The sequence below is a fragment of the Eriocheir sinensis genome, chromosome 29, assembly GCF_024679095.1.
Source record: "Eriocheir sinensis breed Jianghai 21 chromosome 29, ASM2467909v1, whole genome shotgun sequence".
Taxonomy (NCBI): Eukaryota; Metazoa; Arthropoda; class Malacostraca; order Decapoda; family Varunidae; genus Eriocheir; species Eriocheir sinensis.
Window position 1 is genome coordinate 15,824,088 of NC_066537.1, and position 22,933 is coordinate 15,847,020.

Consider the following 22,933-nt stretch of genomic DNA (forward strand, 5'->3'; position numbering starts at 1 on the left):
GGGAAAAAAAGGAAGAAGAGAGGAAAGAAGGAAATTAGATGATGAATGAGAGACGGAAAGGGAAAATGAGGAAAAGAAAGGAAAGGAAATAAAATAATGAGGAAAGGAAGAAAAGAAAGAAAATGAAAGGAATGAGAGAAAATGGAAATCAAAATGAGGGAAAAAAAGGAAGAAAAGGAAGGAAAGGGACGAAAGAAGAGAGAGAGAGAGAGAGAGAGAGAGAGAGAGAGAGAGAGAGAGAGAGAGAGAGAGAAATACAGCATTGGCTCGAGTAGAGAGTGGGTCTATTCTCGTCTGGGCGGCGTTACGTACAGACTCCCAGCGCTGCGTCACCCTACGTCACCGGGGCGTCACGACAGGTGCCCCCCTTGAGCTGCTGACGAAGGAAGATTGGGAGGAGGAGAATGTTGTATGGTGAAGAAATGTGAAAGGAAGAAAGGGGAGAAAGAAGCCATGGTAAAGAGAGAAGGGGATGAAGATTAAGGGGAAGGAAGGCTGGAAAGAAGGAAGGAAAAGGAGAAACATAGAGAAAGTAAAGAGAGAAGAGGGAGAGGGAGAGAAGGAGGAGGCTGAAGGCGTTAGAGAAGGAAGGATGGAAAGAAGGAAGGAAAAGGAGTAACATAAAGAAACGAGAGAAGGAGGAGAGAGAGGAACGGAGAGAAAGAAGAAAGAGGGGTAACATAAAGAAACGAGAGAAGGAGGAGAGAGAGAAAAGGAGAGAAGTAGGAGGCTGAAGGCGTTAGAGAAGGAAGGATGGAAAGAAGGAAGGAAAGTGGAAGGTAGGAAGGAGGGAAGGAAAACAGAGGAAAGAGAGGAGAGAAAAAAGGGAGGCGAAGGTGTTGTGGGCAAAAATTGAGGGAAAGGACAGAGGGAAGAAAGGAAGAAAGAGAGGAAGAAGGAGAAGAGTAGAGAGAAGGAGGCTGGTGGCGGTGTGGGTTAGGAAGGAGGGTAAGGAGAATAGGATAATGAGAGGAAGGGACTGGATGAAGGAGTGGGAGAGGAGGAGAGAAAGAGGGACATAGGACTGGGTGACGAGGGCATTAGTGACTGGGATTGGGGAGAAGGAAATTGGAAAAGAGGAATGAAGGAAGGGAGAAAGGACATGTTAATAACGATTGAGAGGAGGGGAGAGAACGAAGGAAAGAGGGAAAGGAGGTAATGGTGATGAGAGAAGGGAGGCAAAAGGGAGGTGAAGTGGGGAAGAGAGAGAAATAGATGAAGAAGGAAGGAAAAAGAAGCAAAAAAAGGAGCTAATGACTGATGGAGGAGAAAAATAAGGCAGTGAAGAAAAGATGGGAGAGAAAGGGGAACAGAAAGAAGGCTTGAAGAGAAAGAGAAGGAAAGAAAAACAGAGAAAAAGTGAAGCAAAAAAAAAAGGAACTGATGACTGATGATGGAGAGAAAAAAAGACAAAAAAATGACAGAGTTAGAAGAGAAAGGGGAACAGAAAGAAGGCTTGAAGAGAAAGAGAAGGAAAGAAAAACAGAGAAAAAGAGAAGCAAAAAAAAAGGAACTGATGACTTATGATGGAGAGAAAAAAAGACAAAAAAATGACAGTTGGAAGAGAAAGGGGAACAGAAAGAAGGCTTGAAGAGAAAGAGAAGGAAAGAAAAACAGAGAAAAAGAGGAGCAAAAAAAAAAGGAACTGATGACTGATGATGGAGAGAAAAAAAGAAAAAAAATGACAGAGTTGGAAGAGAAAGGGGAACGAAAAGAAGGCTTGAAGAGAAAGAGAAGGAAAGAAAAACAGAAAAAGTGAAGCAAAAAAAAAAAAGGGAATTGATGACTGGAGAAAAACAAAAGACGGTGAAGAAAAATGACAAAGTTGGGAGAGAAAGGGGAACGAAAAGAAGACTAGAAGAGAAAGAAAAGGAAAGAAAAACAGAGAAAAAGAGGAGCAAAAAAAAAAAAGGAACTGATGACTGGAGAAAAACAAAAGACGGTGAAGAAAAATGACAAAGTTGGAAGAGAAAGGGGAACAAAAAGAAGACTAGAAGAGAAAGAAAAGGAAAGAAAAACAGAGAAAAAGAGAAGCAAAAAAAAAAGGAACTGATGACTGGAGAGAAAAAAAATAAAGGAGGGCGAAAAGAAGATCAGAAGAGGTAAGAAAACGAGAAGAAGGGGAAGAAGAAGGCGGGAAGGGATGGTGATGGACTGCCCTATTTTCTACCCGGTGCCTACTCCCTCCCCTCCCCTTATCCGGCGCCCCCTCAGCCCCCCTCGACGTGTGATAAGAGATAAGGGTTCCCGGGGCGCCGACACTGTCTCGTACGAAACTTTGCCCGCCGCGAGGCCCCCAGCGGACCCCGAAATAGCGAGGCACACACACACACACACACACACACACACTATAATAGGGTATGCCATCTGTGTCGTGTGTGTGTGTGTGTGTGTGTGTGTGTGTTGCAACTCCAGACACAGCACCAGACATTCATAGTTCACACACGCATCGTCATCACCATCACCACCACCACCACCATCACCATCATCACCATCATCATCACAGTCACTAACAATAACATGATTGAGCCAGTTCACTACATGGCGACACACACACACACACACACACACACACACACAAAGATGGTCACTGTCCGATTAAAAGACAAGCTATCTTTTTGTTTGTTTGTTTGTGTGTGTCATTGTGTTAAATAATAATAATAAGAAGAAAAAGAATAAGAGTAACAAATGAAGTAAGAGATCAGAACCATTCAACTATTTTCCTGTTATCTATCTTTCTCTTTCTCTCTTTATTTTCCTGCTTTATATATTTTTAGCGTAGCCTCCTGACGCCCCTCCCGCCCCGCCCGACGCAGCAACACAAACAAACACGGCCGTCCCTTCGCTGGCTCGTTGGTTCCTTCTCTCACTTTACTCTATTTTACGACACGACGTTACTTAAGACTCTTTGTAGCTGTTGTTATTATCGTCGTTGTTGTTGTTGTTGTTCTTCTCCCCTTCCCCTTCTTTTTCTTCTTCTTTCTTCTTATTATTACTATTATCAACTCTGTGTCCGTTTCGTCATCATTTTATCAGCTTTTTTTAATATCTCTATAAATACTCCGACTTTTTGTTTGTTGTCTGTCTGTCTATCTTTCTTTTTATCTGTCTATTCATGTCTGTCTGTATTTATATTTATCTGCATCTGTCCATCTTTGTTTTCTCTTTCTGTCTGTCTGTCTTTCGCTAACTGGCTGGCTCTCTTATCATTGTTAATCCTACCCCTTCACATCTCTCTCTCTCTCTCTCTCTCTCTCTCTCTCTCTCTCTCTCATGCACATCACGGCGGGAGAGTCATGGTTCTGCCGGCTTCCCAGGGGCCAGGCAGGGCACACACCCAGTTGGGCAGCGCGTGGGATGGTCACTCATTATTGCGTGCACGGCCGTGGCTGTTGCAATTGGCCTCTGTTGAGCAGATTGTGTTGTAATTATCATTGCCACCACCATCACCTCCACTATCAACACCACCACCATAACCTTCACTACCACCACCAACATTACCAATATCACCACTACTTACTTCTTCTGCGACCAATACTACCACCACCACCACCACTACTACTACTACTATTACCCCAACCAACAACAGCAACTACACAACCACTACTACTATCACCATTACTCAACTACTACTACTACTACTACTACTACTACTACTACTACTACAGCTACCACCACCACCACAACCACTATTACACTCTCACATTCATGCAAATCATCACACTCACCACCACCACCACCACCCACGCTGCAGTCATCACCACTGTCACCACGGTCATCTAAGTTCCCACGGTCATCATCATCATCATTAGCCACACACCACCACAACACCACCGTTCCTCTTATTACTCCTGTTACCACTGTTAGCCAACCATGCCTGCCAACACACCCGGCCCGGCCCTTCACTATCTTAGCTGCCTCGACACCTTGGCCGTAACCATTAGGCCTCACCACCACCCTACACCATCGCCTCGCTCTCCATCTTCACCACTGCAATGAGCTTTAACCACCATCGTCACTCTCACCACTGCCACCACCTCCACAACTTAGAATCGGTCCCAAGGAGGATGACAAAAAATATTCAAGGGTTGCGAGCCTCATAGGGATAAACTTACACATTTAAATTTTCATCCTGTGGCAAGGCGAAGGGTACGAGACTTAAACGAAGTGTATAAATGGATGAAGGGTTATAACAAGGATGATGCTCATAAGGTTCTGGTGGCAACAGAGCCGGGTAGGACGTGTAGCAATGGGTTTAAGTTGGATAAATTCAGATTCAACATGACATAGACAAGAATTGGTTTTCCAACATGAATGGAACATGCTTGGCGGTCATCTTGGGAATACCAGTACCATAGATACATTCAAGAAGAGGTCACATAAGTTCATGTATGTAAGGTTAGGTGGGGTTAGGTTTACAGGAGCTACCCTGTACTCGCCAACCGACCTCTTCCAGACTATTTACGTTCTTATGTATTATCTTCAACTTCCACTCTCCCCACCACCACCACCACCACCAAAAGGAGCCACATCACCACCACTGCTACCCCTATCACCATCATCACCACCACCACCACCACTACTACCCCTATCACCATCACCACCACCACCACCACCAAAAGGAGCCACATCACCACCACTACTACCCCTATCACCATCATCACCACCACCACCACCATTATCTTCATCTCAACCTATACATCATTATCTCCGTTACCTTTGTCACTGTGTTGTAAGCAATGTTAACTTTCACTGTCACGGTTAACCACCACCACCACCACCACCACCACCATTACCTTCACCAACACCACCGTCATTATCTCCATTCTCATTACCGTTATAGCGATTATCATAGTTTCTTAGCAATATACGACTGCTACTACTGCTTATCCCCTTCTCCTGGTTACAACACTGAAGATATAAACGATTACAAAACCTCATTATTATTAGAACCTGCTTGTTTGTTTGTTTGTTTATACTAGGGGCGAGGAGGGACCAAGGGGGGGGGGTTATCCACTAATCTCTTTGCAGAAGCCGAGTTTGTGCATCTTTTATTTATTTATTTATTTATTTTTACATTAAAGGAAGCAGCTCAAGGGAAAAAAAAAGATAAAAAAAGCCCTCCATATGCTCTATCATACTCTATTCTACTATTAGACTCCACTCAATAGGCTTATATACTCGTTTTCTGTTCGGCCCTTGGAGGTGGTCTGCCTGTTCGTCGGTCTTCGTTGAGATATAGAAGAAAACAAACACTAAAGTCCGTCTGCAGGTAACTTCCTAACATGGTCGTCTTTGAGTACTTCGTCAGCCAGGTCAGGGTCTGGAGGCAGCTCAGAGGTCGCGGTGGGGCTTCCTTCACGAGGGCTGGGGAGGTTGAGGGGGCTTGGGGTGAGGCAAGGCGGAAATGCGTCTTTTTTTGTTTGCATGTTTGTAGTGATGACTTGAGAGAGAGAGAGAGAGAGAGAGAGAGAGAGAGAGAGAGAGAGGAACACACTCATCAGATACTTGGCCCGTATTTACAAACATTTCTGGTCTTAACGGTGCAGAGCCAGACAGAAGAGGGTCGTGGATTCTGCTCTTAAGGTCCTGTCAAAGAGTGCTGGATCCTCTATAAAAGGATTCTGAAGGTTTTTGGGAACTGGTATGGGATTTGAAGCTATAGAGAGGGAATTTTTTACGCACACACGCACACATTTGACAAGGCTTCCGTAGAGGTTATGGCATGGGCAGTTTTATGAACCTAGTGATAGTTTTGCCTTGATTTAAGAGAGAGGGCAAACAGTACGAAACACTCATTGGATTCTGGTCCATATTTAGAAATGTATCGCGGCTTAGACACACCTAGGCTTTCGCAGAGGTTGTGGGTAATTAAAGTGGTAGTTTCATGAGCCTTGTGATGGTTTAACAAGGCTTCTGCACCATGAATGTTAGAAACTCGTGAGAACCTGACCAGTCTCCTCTGTGGCCTTTGGATATAGTTGATGTGAGAGCCAGAAGCGTCTGAGATTACGTTTGTTTGCATGTTTCTATCGATGACTTGAGCATGAGGGACTAAGCCTTTATATACACTTAGATGAGGGACATATCAGTACGAAACACTCATTGGATTCTGGCCCATATTAACAAATGCATCGCGGCTTAGACACATCTACATTTGACAAGGCTTTCGCAGAGGTTGTGGGTAATTCAAGTGGTAGTTTCATGAGCCTGGTGATGGTTTGACAAGGCTTCTGCACCATGAATGTTAGAAACTCATGAGAACCTGACCAGTCTCCGTTGTGGCCTTTGGGAATAGCTGCAGTGAGAGCCGAAAACGTCTGATGGTACGGGCCACTCTGTTCACGAGACTCCTTGCACTCCGTATGACACTAGCTCACCCTCATCACCTGTGTTTGAGTGAGGCGTGCCAGGTAAAATGGGAGGGAAATTATGGCACTGGGAAGAGACTCAAGCAAAGATATGTTACGTTTGCACCTTCAGATGTTTCCGCAATGACGAGGCACGCTTAGAAAGTCTCAGTTACCACCTCAGATCATGGACTCAGCCACCAAGACAGACCGCAAACCGCAGTGCTTCCTCGTGTGTGTGTGGCTCCCAGTCTGAGTGAGTGATATAATGAGCACAGTTGACGCACTACTCTGAAAACTTAATCTTGATGGTCTTGAGTTAGCAATACACGCATTGACATTACTCTGAATACTTAATGTTAATGGTCTTCCTGAGTGAGCGATGCGTCAGTGAACTCGATATAGTACTTTGAATGAATATGCTAGTGGTAGTCTTTCTGAGGGAGTGATACATAAGATGATTCTCTTGATATACTAACTTGAATACTTGATGTTAGTGGTGATACAGAATGAGTGATACATTAATGATACATAAGAAAATCGTTGTTGCTGTTGCTGTTATTGTTGTTGTTATTGTTGTAGTTGTTGTTGCTGGTGTTGATTTTGGTCTTGTTCGTGTTCTTCTTCTTCTTCTTCTTCTTTTTTCTTCTTCTTGCATTTGCTTTTCCTCTTGTTCTTTGTTTTTGTACTTGTTCTTCTTATTCCTCGTTCTTGTTCTTCCTCCTTATTCATCTTCGTCATCTTCTATCGCTCATTTTCATCGCCTGGTCAACGCAAACTGTATCAAACGTGCAAAATCGAATCAGCTCACCTTTTTGTATCATATGGGTAGGCCTATAGCGCTGAGTGACGTGGCGAGGGAGAGTTCTTGCGCTAGTTCTCACGGCACAAAGAAGCTGACTGATATACCCCAACCATATTATAAGGAAAAGAACATTAGAGAATTAAGATGAGGTATCGATATTGCGGCTTGTGAATTTATGGTTGGTCATGGAAACTGAAGCTTGTGAATTTAAAGTTTGATGATGAAGCTTAACATTGGCACCTCTTTTGTGTGGGTGTGGGTGTGGGTGTGGGTGGGGTGGGGTGGGGTGGGGGGGGGGGGGGGACTGCAGTCAAATCCTCTGAGGTAGTTTTTTTTCTTCTTTTATCTCCCAGAATATGAACTATTAATTGAAACGGTGACGAAGGGATTGAACACGGAACACACCTTTGACAAATTAAAGTTTGTTCATTAAAAGTTAATGTTGGCGATATATAATTCTATACTTCATCTCCAGGGTAGTCTTTTTTTCCCTTGAGTTCTGACTGAAACGGTGGATCACGAATTATAGCGTTTTGTTCGTAATCAGAACAAAAATCTTACCCATGCATTACAGAGAATAAGAGAGAGAGAGAGAGAGAGAGAGAGAGAGAGAGAGAGGTTAGAGGTTAATTTTGTGGTGTTTATGAATGTAAGGCCTTATCGGGAGCCAGCTGAGGCCATTTATTAGAGCAGAAAACATCCTGAGGTCAAAGGTTAATACAGATGACGCTTACGTAAGCCCTTACATACATAAACACCACAAAAATAACCTCTGATCCCCTTTTCTCTTCTCTCTCTATCTACTACTACTACTACTACTTCTACTATTTCTACCACCGTGTATACTTATGTTGCTACCAAACTAGTGCCAAATATTTAGTATGCATCGCCCCAGACCTCTAAAAAAAGAGAAAGCTATTTGAAAAGCAAGCATTTCTAAAGTTCCAAATGGGGGCCTTGTGCAACGTTCCCAATGCTTCACCTCCTCGGTCTGATGCCACTGGAGGAGGAGGAAGAGGAGGAGAAGAGAAGAGGGAAGTATGAAGACACCCTCTCCATCCGATATTGACCTCTATTCTGGCCACTCCTGTTTGTTTTTGCATGAGCGGCGGCTGGCGGGCTTTTTTTGTTTTCCTGTCGTTTATTGCCCTGAAGCTGTTTCCTTTACTGTTAAAAGTAAAAGGAGGAGGAGGTGGTGGTGGAGGTGGTGGTGATGGTGAGGTGGATGGCAGCGAATCATCACCCTGAGCATCCACATTCCCGTCATCCACATTGCCAAAGCATCAGTGGGTTGCATCTTGATCAAATCCACATGTTTCCAGCTCAGTAAGGTGTGACGTCACCTGGCTGGCACATCACCCCCCTGGCACAGCCTTGCATCACAGCCTCCGGACGTCAGAGCTGCTTGTTGCCGTCATGGCGTCATCTCCGTATTCTGGGGCCTGCTGGGAATTCAGATGAACCACCACCACCACCTCAACCTCCCCATCCTCCCCCTTAGCATCCTCTTCCAGTAACGGCTGGTTTTATCACATCCATACCCATCTGACTCCTCCTCCTCCTCTTCCTACTCTTCCTCCACAGGGGTGAATGATTTAGGCCGACTAAATTTGCGGCTCGTCCTTGTAGGCACTTGTAGGGAAGCAGCGTTCACCTGTGATGCAATGAGGATGCAATACTCCCTTTACTACTACTACTACTACAGCTACTACTACTACTTCTACTATTACAACTACTACTATCAACAACCAGTACTAAGGAGTGATAGCCAATGTTTGTTGCATTCCGTCACCACTAACACAGCTGTCTCTCAAGACTTGCAGGAGGGGAGGGGAGTCGCTGATAAAGGTCACCATTCTGTCTCAGCGTGGTTGGGGGGGCAGCTTATCGGGGGCACGAGGGGGGGAGGAATTATTGGGCAAGGAGGGAAGGAAGGAAGGTAAAAGTACCTATTGGTTAAGCATTTATTATCACCACCACCACCACCTCCCCTCCCCTCCCCTTCCCGCCGCGTCAGTAGCACACGGGTCGTTCTGTTCCCCGCCGCTTCTGACCCGGCACGTGGGGGGCTTCCGAGGTCACGGCTCCCTCAGGCGGCGCCCCAGACGTGACCTGGCCATGACGGCCCCGGGCGGCGCGTCATGGTACCCGCTGCGGCACGGTGGCAGGGCACCTATGCCCAATTGGGTTGGCAGGCAGGGACGAGGGGCAGGAACGGGGGGAAGGGGGGGGTGAACTCAGTGACCACTTATCAATTTAAAAGACGATTAATATAGCAAGGTGGGTCGGGGCGGGGCGGGCGTGGTGTGTCGCGGGTAGGGGTGGCGGGGCGGCCTGGGTGTGATGCAACATTAAGGGAGACAGCAGGGGCAGCAGGAGGCCGGGGCGCCGCCGGGGCCTGAGTGATGGCCAGCAAGTTGCCGAGCTACACTTCAAAATCAATATGGGGCTGAGGGAGGCTCGGTAAGGTTGGCAGCCCGTGCGAGTTGCCTGACGCTGCCCCTGGTGCCCTGTGCCCTGCCCTGGGCAGGCACGAGGCCGGCCTCGACGCCGCCATCACGTGTGCCATCAGTGTACCGTGGAGGAGTTCTTCCCGCAGCGAGGAAGGGCGTGGGGCCGCCGCCGGGGGGAGGCGCATAGCGGCCGGCGTCGGCATCCTGATAAGTGACGTATTGATGACGTGGGTGCGGAGCGGCCGACGCGCCGAATCCCGGCGGTGGAGGTTGTCGTGAGGCGCGCCTCGAAGAGATCGGACGTGCACTCTGCCCAGCAGTGTCGACCACCAAACACTCCACACGCTGAAGAATGTGCTTGTAGCGAAAACTATCACCAGTCCAAGAGGGCAACCCAGAGCGAGTGAACGAGTGTACAGAGTGATTGTAGCCTAGTGGCGTGTACATAAGTGTGTACATACAGTGATCGGTGGTGCTGGTGGAAGCCAGCGTCTGGCCCTTGTTCGTGGATACCGTGTATCCTCTGCTGCCGTCCTTCTGCTGAGCGTGGCCGCCGCCTACCTCCACTCCAGCAACCATGGCCGACGTAAGTAGTGGCGGCAGCAGCCCGGGGCGCCTGTACGGGGACGGGGCTAGGCAGGGCGGGGTGGGGCGGGATGCAGGTGTGGGGCTTGGTATCTGCTTCAGCAGGGGCGGCAGGGGCAGCAGAAGCAGAAGCAGCACCAACAGCAGCAGCCGAGGCCGGGAGGGCGGGCGGGAGGGTGTAGGGTGGCATTGATCTTGCGAGCCGGGCCGCCTCCACCCGGGAATCAATACCCGCCGCCACCACACCGGGGCCGGCCTTACACCTGTGTGTGTGTGTGTGTGTGTGATACAGATATTGTCCAAGCACTAATCTACCAAAACCTTTTCCGCGTCCCACATAAAACCGGGATCTTCTTTAGAACTAGGCGGGGTGGGGCTGGGGGCCGCACTTGGCGGGGCTGCGGAGGCCAGAGGGGCGGTATTTTTAAGCCCGGCATTTAATACAGCAAAAACAGGTCGGGGGAGCCGAGGGGGACCAGAAATAACCATCATGTGTAAAGCCGTAGGCGATGTGCACTTCAGCCCCCGTCCTACGCCGGGCGGCGGTGCCGCGGGGGGAGGAGGGTCAGGTCACGGGTGACAGCGTCAGGTCATAGCGGGAAGTTACCAACGAGGCAGACTGACTAATTAGGATGAATAAACGGGTCATCTTTAGGCAGGGAACGACAGACAGGCAGAACATGAAAGAAGCCTTCCCTGGCGTGCCGGCTTCTCGCGCGGCGGTGGTGGTGGTGGTGGTGATGCCTGTCCCCTTATCTCCACCTCACCTTCTGATAACCTCCGCCGGTTTTGTCTTATCTCCCACTGCCTTCCTCTCTCCTTCCCTCACAGTTTACTCAGCTTACCATTATTTTCATTATTGTGTCCTTTACGTATCTCCTTTAATATATCAACTGTGAGCAATGTCTTTCTAGTCTTTATTTTATTTTTTCCACCACTGCATCAGCTCTAAGGATCGTTACGCCCCTTTTTCTTAAACTCTTGCTTTTCTTGTTTTCATCATTGCATCAGTTATGAGGAATTCATTTCTTTACCGTCTTCTCCATAACCACATCAATTGAGGAACGTGTCAAGGCTTTGTTTCTAGGCATCCTTGTATATTGCCTTTGCCATCACTGTAGATCGAGCAAAAGATTTAAGTTACCAGTAGTCTATTTATGGTCGTTTGTTACAAGTCGTCTCTATAACTGTAGGAGCCCAATAGTATAAGGATATAATTCTACTTGTCGTCCTCTATCAACTAAGTTAGGTTATTTTACCTTTTTCACTTCTAATTAACAACTCGGAATCTCGGATGCAGGTTAGGGGTCATTTTTTTAACGCTTACTGTCCAAACTTAGGTTTCTATTTCACTTTCTATCATGTGATCTCGTCTTTCAACTAAAAAAGAGTTGTTTATTTCTACCCGTATTTTTACCTGTTATCTCCCCAACTGTCTCTTATCAACCCCAGGAAATCAGCTCGTTTTGTTTCTTCCTGTTTTTCTGCGGCTATTCATATCCGTTGCTATTTCAAGTTAGGTCTCCCTTTCCACGTTTTTGTACATGTTATCACCAGTATCTTCCCATCAGGACCTAGATTTCGAAAACAAGAAAAAATGTTCCCAAAAATTTACGTTGTCGGTTAACTCCATTTCCAAAAATTGCCGTTCAGTCATTTAACTTCATTCTCATAAAGTCCCGTTGTCGGTTAGAAGAAAGTGGCGTTCAGTTAACTTCATTCCCATTAAGTCCCGTTGTTAGAAGAAAGTGGCGTTAAGTTAACTTCATTCCCATCAAGTCCCGTTGTCAGTTAAAAAAGTGGCGTTCAATCAGTTACATTCCCAGAAATTGCCGTTCAGTCAGTTTACTTCATTTTCATAAAAGTCCTGTTGTCAGAAAAAGTGGCGTTCAATTAGTTACATTCCTAGAAATTAACATTCAGTCAGTTAAATTGAAAGGAATTCCCGTTCACTTGGTTAAATTCAGAGACATTGCCGTTCAGTCAGTATATAAGTTACATTCCCAGAAATTGATGTTCAGTCAGAAAGATACATTCCCAGAAAGTACCGTTCAGTTAGTTAAATTCGTAGAAGTTGGCGTGCAGTTATTTCCCAGCAGTTCTCGTTCAGTTAAATTCCCCTAAGTTGGCGTTCAGATAAATTCCCAGCAGTTTTCGTTCAATTAGTTAAATTCCCCGAAATGGGCGTTCAGATAAATTCCCAGCAGTTTTCGTTCAGTTAGTTAAATTCCCCTAAGTTGGCGTTCAGATAAATTCCCAGCAGTTTTCGTTCAGTTAGTTAAATTCCCCTAAGTTCACTCTTCCTAAGCCCTCCTCAGTGACCTCAATTCTAGGGGCTCCTTTCTCCCTTAACCGCAGGAGGGAGGAGGGTTGCTGACCTTCCCTTTACCCTTCAGCGGTCTGCCATTTCTCCATCTTCATCCATTTATCGCGTCCCTCACGTTCTCCCGTTCTTTTCCAACTCTTGAATTCCGTACCCTTCATTCTCCCTCATTCCTATTCCTCTCGTGTTTCTACTTTTACTCCGATATGGTTGTGTGGCCCCCCTACTTTCTCTCTCTCTCTCTCTCTCTCTCTCTCTCTCTCTCTCTCTCTCTCTCTCTCTCTCTCTCTCTCTCTCCCTCTCCCTCAGGTGTAAAAATGCTGGAATACAACTGTCCGTAAGGTAAGCAGGTAACTACGTCAAGCCGCAGGAGACAGGTGGATCGTTACGCTATGAAAGGCCGGGGAGAAGAAACCAAAGGGAGAAAAAGTAAGGGGAGCCATTGTAGGGTTAAAGGGAAGGGGAGGTGTTCTTTTGGCCTGTTTGATCTAGCAGAAGGGAGGGAGGGAGGAGGAGGAGGGCTGGTTAAAGCGCTACCATTTAAATATTTACCCCAAGTAGACTCTTTCATCAGCGTTAATGAGGAGAGTGAGGAGAGTTTTCAAAGGTACACTCGAGTCGCCCCCCCTCCTTAAAGCTCACTGCCCCCCCAACCCTACAGCGACCTGGCCTTGGGTGGGGGATTTTATGTTCAGGTCAGGTGGTGATGGTTAACTTATAATGCACTCAGCGCTCTTTAGGACAGAGATAAAGTTCGTTGAAGTCGAAGGGGTTTCAAGTGCAAAGGGTGGGCTGATAACTTGCTCCCGCGGCACTGATAAAGAAGTTAAGTGTGCAGTGCCATAAGTTCCTGGGAATAAAATAAGGGCAAGAGAGGCAAATAACGAGAACTGAAGTAGAATAAAAAAAAAAGAGGAAGTAAAAGACGGATTAAGATATTAAGTCCATGAACACCCGAAGATTCATGGGCAAGACTACACCTCCGTCTCAAAGTTCAGCCGAGCGAAGAAAAAAAAGTTAAAGGGATTAGTCAGAGCTGGAGATTAGGATAATGCAGGGAGTTCCAAAGACTTGTAGAGATCACCCCGGGCGAAGTACAGATCCCTTTCAGGTGTAATTTAGCGAGTTTGTTGTAAAGTAACTAAGGATAATGCAAAAATCACAACCAGGGAGATTAGGATATGCATGAAATCCCAAAGATATGTTTCCAGATTATTACACAACATAATCCCCTTTGAAGTTAATATTATTGCGAGAGATGGTTACGATAAGAACGCTCACCAAAGTTACACGTTTGTTCAAAGCCCAGAGATAGACGCCTAGATTATCCCAGCAAAGTACAAGATCCTCCCAAGGCTAATTTTGTGCAAGAGACAGACTAACGATAGAAAGGTTCGGGTAAGTCACAAATTTGAGCCACATTTCTTAGGGAGTTCGTATTATCTAAATCTGCAAAGGCCCGTTCAATTTTAACTATTAGTGTAAGGAAAGCCCCACCAAGAGTAACGATAAGAAAATTTGTCAAACTCATTAATTTGAACCAGGTCTTTAGGCTCCAAAAGACGTGTCAAGATTATCCCAGTCTATAGTAATCCCCTCTCACTGTTACTTAGAGGCAAGGAAACGCTCAACAGGAGACAGTAACGACAAGAAAATTCGTAAAAATCGCAAGTTTGAGCCATATGTTAAGGTCCTCAAAATAGGTCTGAACATAATTCCAGTCTACAAAAAAATCCCCTTCATTGTAAACTTCCGAAGAAAAAAAGCTCATCGCGACAGTTACGATGGAAAAGTTCGGCAAAGTCACAAGTTCGGACCAGACCTTAAGTCCCCAAAATCCATGTTCATATCTCGATCTTCCGAAATCCGGTTCAAGGTTAGGTTAGTGCAAGGGAAAGCCCAAAGCCCAGGGAGCCTCACGTTCATCCCCGGTCCAGCGATAAGCCGCGGGTAATGAATCAAGATAAAGCCACACACAAAAAAAAAGAAAACCCACAGCGAACCTCGAGGCTGGAGATTTAGGGGATAATAAAACCACTTTACTGCCGGGCGTTAAAAAAGATGAAGCGGATATAAAGTGTAATTATGAGACGGGCGTGTTGTCTTTTATGGAAGGTGGAAAGGAGAGTTGCCGTGTTGAAAGTTTGAGGGTGATTCGTGGGGATTTGAAGCTTCGGATGATGAAGTTCGAATCGCCGAGGAAAGGAAGCGAGAGAACGAGGTCTAAAGTTAGTTAAAACGGACTAGTGTGCTTCATGTTGGGTGTTAAGGCGGGGCTAGGGGTCGATATGGCATGGTTGTTAGGGAGAGTTGGGGGTTCATTCGTTGGTATTGAAGCTCCGAGTAATGGGGGTTCGATCCACGGAAGGGGGCCCTGCAGCGAAAGCACGAGTCTACGTTTATCTCTTCTACCACTTCGTTAACAGAATGAAAGAGTTGATTTGGAAGTTCTTACACACACACACACTGGGAAAAACATAGATAACACAACCGGCACTTTATTCTGTCACAAATTGCATAACAAAAGACTAACGTAAAGGAGGGGGTCATTGCAGCTTAACGACATGCATCAGATAGTGAGACAACAACATAATGACAGGTAGTACGACATGACAAGTAAGATGAAAGGTCTCTCTCTCTCTCTCTCTCTCTCTCTCTCTCTCTCTCTCTCTCTCAGAACACGATACCTATTTAAAACTGATAAAAAAAACGAGCAATGTAACAAAAAAGACACATGGAAAGATATTAGGTAACACTGTACTCCGCCAACACTCAGAATAGCAATAGACACGCAATACAAGCCAGCAACTCAAATAGGCAGCACCAGAGGGCAACACCTAATCAGACAGCAGCAGGAGCCGACGAAAAACATCAGATCCCTTGTCACACGCGATCCAACCCCTTATCATAGGAGGATTAGCATGCGGAGCTCCCGGGGACATGAAATATTAAACGCGGACGCCGCTATCATGACTGGGTTGACATGCGTGGATTGAAAAGAGGAAGATTGCGTCATGTCGATTTTGCAAGAAGAGTTGATGCCGGTGTTGGTGCATTCTGATGACGTTTGTGTGTGTGGGTCGATTAATTGATTCCATTGTTGGTTTGCGTTTGCTTCACCCATTGTTATTGTGTTGTTTTTTTCGATAATCCATAGAACCATTCTCTCTCTCTCTCTCTCTCTCTCTCTCTCTCTCTCTCTAAATAGACTGGGAAAAAATTTCGTCGATAAATATACAGGTATACATGCGCGTGTGCGTGTCAGTCAGTCACTCAGGCCATTCCGTGCATGCCAGCCACGCCCACACGTCACGGAATAGCCAGGGGAGGTAGGAAAAGCTGTACCGGCCGGCAGGTTTTACAGGGGGGCGCGATAGGGAAGTAGGCAGCAAGGAACCAAGATAGGTAAGGAAAGCCAGCAGGATGGTAGAGCAACACAGCAAAATGGGTAAGCCGAGGAGAAAATAGATAAAAAAAAATAGCTGAAAATAAAGGAAGAGTAAAGGGGTTTAAAGTAGGAAAAGAAGGAGAGGATAAAAGGTAGACTACGAGGGGGAAGATAAAGTAGGTAGAAGGAAGACTGAGAAGTAGAAAGTAAAAAGTTAAAGAGAATAGGAACATCAAGTAAAGGGAAGACTGTGAGGAGAAAAGAGACAAGGCAAAAGAAAGGTAGAAAGAAGAGGAGGAGAAAGAGAAATAGGGGACAGAAGAAGGATTGAACAAGTAGGAGAATGTAAAAGAAGGAGAAAGAGAAATAGGAGATAGAAGGACTGAACAAGGAGAGAAGAGGCAATAAGGAAAAGAACAGGGTAGCAAAACAGATAAGGTGAAGATTAGTAAGGCAACGCAAGAGAGAATCAGTAACGTAAGCTCTCAACTCAACGCCTTACTAAGAGTGATTGTGTTGTGCCGGGGCGTGAGAGCCATTTAGGAGTTGAGTACTTGCAAAGAGAGCCACTCGTGTGTGTGTGTGTGTGTGTGTGGAGCCGGTTGGATTTCAAGATGGCGCCGGCCGGTTTTCCATTCCCAGCTTTTTTTGTTTTCTGGCCTCCTCTTCCTCCTCCCTCGTCCTCCTCCTCCACTTCCTCGTACAGTCTTCCTTCTACGTCCTCCTCCTCTTCTCGACTTTCTTCCTTTATTTTCATTTACGTTCCTTTTTCTGTCTATCCTCCTCTTCCTTCTTCCTCTTCCATATACTTCCAAAAAAATATAAAGATTTGCCATACTCTCTCTCTCTCTCTCTCTCTCTCTCTCTCTCTCTCTCTCTCTCTCTCTCTAAGACTCGCGGTGATAGGTACGCAGACGCTAAGCTATTGATTGAGGGAGGGAGGGAGAGAGAGAGAGAGGGGGGGGGGGGAGGGAGGGAGTGAGTCTTATGCTTGCCACCACCACCACCTCCTCTCCCTCCTCCTCCTCCTCCTCCTGTTAACGTTCCTCCACCCTGTTCATCTCCAACAACGTCTAGTGGAGAATATTGACGGGGAAGTCTCCTCCCTCGCGTGGATCAGGTGGAGGTGGAGGCAGGGAGGGAGATGTCGTGGGTGGGATGATGATGATGGTGGTGGTGCATTGCAGTGGTAACCGGCTGCTCCCCCCTCCACCCCTCTCCACTCCTCCACCCGTCTCCCACTCCTCTCCACCTCTCCCACCCGCCCTGCACTCCTCCTCCACGATACTTCACCTTGTCTCGGTTTCTCCTCCACTTAGTTCATAATCCACCTCTTCACACCGTTCTTGATATGCCTCCTCTCCCCTCCTTATGCCGCCTCCTCCTCCACCTGGGTCACAGCGGGGGTGCAGGGGGTAGGGGTTATCCAGGTTGGTTTCTCAGCCGGCTCTCGACTCTGCCGGCGACACACACACACACACACACCCTGCTAATACACATACACGCACACACCACCGTTTAATGATGACACAGGCACTCGTTAGGATGCCGACACACACACACACACACACACACACACACACACACACACTAAGCAGGAGGGAAGACAGCACCATAATAGGACGTCCCAAGATATTGCAAGAGCTACCACATGACTTGAGAATGGAGGAGGAGGTTGCGAAGAAGCAGAGGTGAAGGAAGCATATGAAGTGAAGAAATTGGGAGAAGAGGGGAGAGGAGAGGTGATAAATGTTAACTATGGGGAGGCAATGCGTGATGGGAGCTCGGGGAGTATGGAGTGGGAAGAGTTGAGTGGAAGCTATGGTGGTAATGAGGGGCTTTAGATGCTCTGGGAAGGAAATTGGGGAGGTTATGAATGATGAGGTGATGGACGGGGTGGAGTGGGGGATGAAGCGGAAGCTGTGGGGGTGACAAGGGGTGATAATGCTTTGGGGAGTGATATGAAATGGTGGGGAGGTTATGAATGATGGATTGGGGGTTGACTGATAACATTTAAGACCTATTTTCGTCTGTAGCGTAGCGAATATATTTCAACTCATTTACCAAGACTCACACCTGCGTAATTACCCCACACATGTCTTCCCTTACCTGCATCATGAATAAAAGTTTAGTTCATCATTTACCTATTTAATGCAGTCAAAAGGTGAGCTTACCGATGTTGCGCATTAATTAACTTGGCGGTCTTGTTCGTCACAAACGCGGCCTCCATTGGCGATAATTTGATTGATAATGAGAATAGTGATGAAAGAACACAAATAAAGATTTGGGAATGAAAACAGGAATTAATGGAATGGAAAAGAAAAAGAAATACAGAAGTAGCAAGGAGAGAAATAGTATACACGTGAAGAGGAAGGACAAATAACAGGAAAAGATAACGAGGAGAATATAACGCAACTAGATATAGGAAACAGCTGCACAGAAGAGAACGAATAGGGAAAAAAATAATAGTAAACAATGACAACAATAATAGGAATAAAGATAATTTACTACCAATATCTACGCAACAATATGAAACAATGCACACGAGAGGAGATTGAAGAAAAACAAAAAAATAAATAATGACAATGATAATAAGAATAAAGATAATTTACAGAGCACAATCGGCAGTCTAAACACGTCCCTCTTTTTTACGGTCCCTCTGCCGGCCACAACGACCCTTTGAGAGGCCCTGCGGGACGTTGCGAAAGTCACTGCGGCGGCGGTTGGCTTCTGCTGAGGTTGCCGTACGGAGCCTCGACACAAAGATCGGCGCCTGACTTGAGAGTGAGTGGCCGTGTGAGTCAGCAACATTGAAGGCCCCGAGCAATACCAAGAACACCGACAATATTGCTTGTCTGTCAGGGATGAAACCCCCTCGGGCCAACCCGTTATTTGGGAGGTTCGGCTGGGTCACGATGGAGGAGGAGGAAGAGGGGCTGGTGTAGAAAGTCTTGGATGGGAGGAGACTCAGGAGAGAGAAAGGTTCAGCTAGTAACAGGGCAGGTGGCTTGTTTGTCGTGAGGAGGAGAGGAAGGCTGTAGCTTGTATGAGAGGGGTGAGGGACCGATAGAACACGAGAAGGGGATGGTGTCGGGGGATGATAAATAATAGGTTATGGTGTGTGTGTGTAAGGGTGACGGAGAGATAGAACACGAGAGGGTGAAGCGTGGAATTGTGGGTGATCAGACGCGGAGGAGGAAGAAGAGTATAGCTTATGTTAGGTGGGGGAAGGGGAAATCGTAGGGTGAGTGTGAGTGATTGCACGAGGTGGTGGTTTTGTAGCATGTGTGTGTGGGGGGGTGAGGGGTGAAGCTGGGGTGACCGTTCGTACGCATGTCCCTAATAAGGAGAGCAGGCTGTGAGGGGCTGGGGACGACCCGGCTTCGCTGACCACGCTAAGGAGTTCAGCAGCTAATGGGGGAGGAAGGGGGGTTGAGAATAGTCGAGTGTGTCACCTTCAGGGAGAAACTGGGGGCGAGTGGCATTATGATTCTCTCTCTCTCTCTCTCTCTCTCTCTCTCTCTCTCTCTCTCTCTCTCTCTCTCATGTTTGGTCACGAGCAGAATTACAGTAGGAAAAATAGTTGACCTGCCGCCCCCGCTTGACGATGGAAGGGCAGAGTGCACTGGTGGCAAAGTCTGTCTGTGTTTGTTTGTGTGGGTGTGAGTGTGAGGGTTAGGGTGGCGTCGAGAGTGGGTGTGGTCCGGGGTAGCGTCCCTTTAACACCTGTGTTGTGAAGGGGAGGAGGAAGAGGGGGGTGACTGTGTGTGTGTGTGGTGGTGGTGGTGGAAGGGAAGTAGGAGAGCTTTGTTCACCGTCCCCCCTTACTCCCCCTTTCTCCTCTCTGCCACCTCCTCCCAACTTTTTTTCCTACTCCTCCCCCTCACGTACTTTCTCCACACCTGGATCGCCAGAAAGTCATTTTTAACTGCCTTCCTCTTCGCTGATTTAGTAGACAACTCCGCCACACCACCCCAAGCTATGAAGGGGGTATAGGAAAAAAGCAATGCATTCTCGAGCATTTTTGGCATACGTTGAACACGCTATCCCCCGTCACCTCTTCCCTCCTTGCTTCACCCGAGGCAAGATAGATAGGTAGGGTTCCATGTCAAGCCAAATCCCCCCTTATAAACAGAACTTCCAGAGGTCAGAGTTTCCTATCGCTATGGCCACCACAACCTGCCCGGCCCAGTTGTAAGCGAGGAGAGGTACTGCTGGCGTAGCGGCTCTCGAGGCGAGTTGTGGAGGAGGATTGGGCCGAGATGAGACAGAAGGATGAGCTGGCGTTCGTTGTAGTGGGGCTTGATATCTTCAACGATGCGTCTTTGTAGAATCTTGTGCCCCACTTGTGTCTTGTTGAAAGTGGTAACCGTCCACACCTCACCACCCAACACTGTTCTTCTCCAATCTCGGGAAAGGACGACACACCGGCGTTAAAGATTTGTGTGGGTGTATTTTTAACGATGGGTCTTTGTAGAATCTTATAAATCCACTTTCGTCTCGTTGAAATAACCGTTCACATCTCCCTACCGCTGTTCTCAAAGTTCTGGAGACGAAAATACCTTTACAATTTATGATGTTGCAGTCCTATATTATCGTCTATTATATATTACTACTAGTACTGTTCAGCTCAAATTTGGGAAGGAAATGCACACACCAGCTTATAAGTCCCTGTTTTGTCATTGCAGTCCCATAGGCTCGACACACTGTTATCTTTCACCCATTGTCTTGAAGTGGGCCGAGGGAGAGTCTTTCCCCTTCCTGTTTTGTCTTCCAGTTAAGGGCCGAGTCGAAGCACAATGGGGTCTCGTATTTCGATCGCTTTTGGGGTGGGTGAGGGTGAGGGGGCCAGGATGTTGTTGACTACAGCCCCAGGAAAGTCAACCCAGATGCAGTACGAGGAATCCGAAAACCACCTAAAAAAGGCTTCGGTGTTATTGTTCATGGGGTAACCGAGGGAGGAGGTAGTTCATTGTAGTATTGTAAAACGGTGAAATGGCAGCTTGGAGCGAAGGAACGTTTTTGTTACCCGCCGATAGCTAAAAAGGCTTTCATGTGGGATTGTTCATATATCCATTGTAGTATTGTAAAGCGGTATGACGACAACTGAGGCGGCATTTAGTGTTGATGTGGCGTCTAGCGTGGGGTCAGAGAGAGAGTGCCGGCGACATGAGTAGGGTGTTGTAATAAGGGGGGATGGGATGGCCTCACAAGCCTTGGTTCCTGCAACACCAGTTTTTGCTTCAGTTGCCGCTTCTCCACTGCGTTCAGCTCTCTCTATTCCTCTTTCTCCACGATGTCGATAGGAAACTTCAGGGAAACTTTCCTTCTCTCCCTACCAGGCAGTACGATGCAAACCCCTTGACTCGAATGCACGGCCCCGAGCTTGCTGGCGTCATGGAATATTCTTGGGCGCCATGACTCCCTCCTCGACGCCACACCCTCAGTCCACGTTTTCCTCCCTCTCCCCCACCCCAGCCACGCCTTCTTCCTCTCCCTGACGACGCTGCTCTCCCCCCTTACTCCTCCCAAACGACGCTAAACTCCCCCATCCCTTCATCTCCCCACGCCACCCACCCCTTCCTCTCAACGACGCTACTCCCTATGCCTTACTCGCCCCATCCCACCCCATCCTCTCCCTGACTGACGCTATTCTCCCCGCCCCACGCCTTCCTCCCTCTCCCCCCCCCGACGCTTCGCCCCCTCCCCGTCCTCCTCCCACTCCCCCTCGCAGTCAGGGTCACAATCGCTTGTTTTAGGCGGTTTGTTGCAATGGTTACGAAAGTCCGAGGAGAAGAAGACGGGTTATGCAGACTAAGCATTAAATGGAAGGACGTAGCCGGCTAGGTTGAAGGGTTATTTTTGTTGGCAGGTGTGAATTGAACCTGGTACCGGTAGTCGTAATATTCTTTCGAAAATGATTTCATGTAAGAAGTTCAGTTGAAAGTGGGGAGGAGAAGGGATAAAGAAGGAAAGAAAGTGTGGTGTGGTGGAGAGACATGGAAGAAGGGAAGAAAGGAAAGGGAAACGGAGACAGCTGTAGGAGGGAGGGAAGAGGAAAGAAAGGATAGAAGGAAAAAAGATGAAGACATGGTAGGGAGAGAAAATGGAGGCAGTCTTGGAAGGGAGACACGAAGGTATAGGAGAAAGGGAAGGAAAAAGAAAAAAAATAGGGGAGGGAACGGAGATGAAGACACGAAAGGAAGGGAAGGAAGATGGAGGTAGTCTTGAGAGGGAGAACGGGGCAAGGCAAATGTGGTTCCCCTGTCAGCTTCTCATGTCACGCTGCTCTGAGGAACCGGATACAAGTGCTTAGATACGGACGCAGGTAACCGAAGAAGAGGGTGAAAAATCAAGGCATCCCTCTTCCTCTCCACCGCTGGGTTGTCGCGCAGTCCCCGTCTCCATTTTCTATGTTTATCGAGGACGGGCAGACTGCGTTGAATGGGGAGATAAGAGAAAATAGTCACATTGTACTAATCAAAGGTATTACACAAGTAGGTAAATGAACATTGTTACCAAGTTGTTCTGCCTTAAGGTCCTTTTTTTTACGATAAAGGAAATAGAAACGAAGAAAGGAAGACAAGATACGGGATTGACTCTTGTAATAGGAAGTTGAACAGCTTGGGATGGGGTTCGCTGGGGGAATAAGTGGACTATTGTGACTACAATTTGTATAGCATTTGGTAATATCAAGGAAAAGGCTGATTAATGCTTTGTGACGTAATCATGTTTTTGTGGTGTGTATGTGTGTGTGTGTGTGTGTGTGTGTGTGTGTGTGTGTTGGAGGGCATCGTGTGCATCATCTGCATCAGGAGAGAGCATGGAGTGAGTGTGCACAGTTTGATATAATTCCCATGTTTGAGTTAACCCTGTGATCACCCCCACATGATGACCTTTTATGTTGGGATGCCTGTGCCTGTAGCCTTGTGTGCCGGGGTCCTTGTGGGCTCTGTGCCGTGTTGACCCGCTGCGCGCCACCCTCGACCCTCAGCACCGTGATTAACCCATTTTTTGTGATGAATAATT

General features: G+C 47.1%; 1 protein-coding gene and 1 long non-coding RNA gene across 10 annotated transcripts in view; both read left to right on the plus strand.

Annotated features, from left to right (window-relative positions):
* Positions 1–22,933, plus strand: part of LOC127005145 (sodium/potassium-transporting ATPase subunit alpha-like) — a 152,401-nt gene that overhangs the window by 109,296 nt on the left and 20,172 nt on the right. Inside the window, exon 1 of one of the 9 annotated variants that reach the window (XM_050873766.1) lies at positions 9,861–10,194. The exons of 7 other annotated variants lie outside the window; for them this stretch is intronic. In XM_050873766.1, coding sequence (XP_050729723.1) covers positions 10,186–10,194 — 9 coding nt within the window. In that variant the 5' untranslated portion in view covers positions 9,861–10,185. Of the gene's footprint in view, positions 1–9,860; positions 10,195–22,933 lie in introns of those variants that run through there. One more of the 9 variants, XM_050873770.1, reaches the window with a different exon arrangement.
* On the plus strand, positions 10,203–21,879 carry LOC127005147 (uncharacterized). The gene is made up of 2 exons (XR_007758352.1): positions 10,203–17,773; positions 17,882–21,879. It is a non-coding gene; the product is annotated as an uncharacterized LOC127005147 (long non-coding RNA).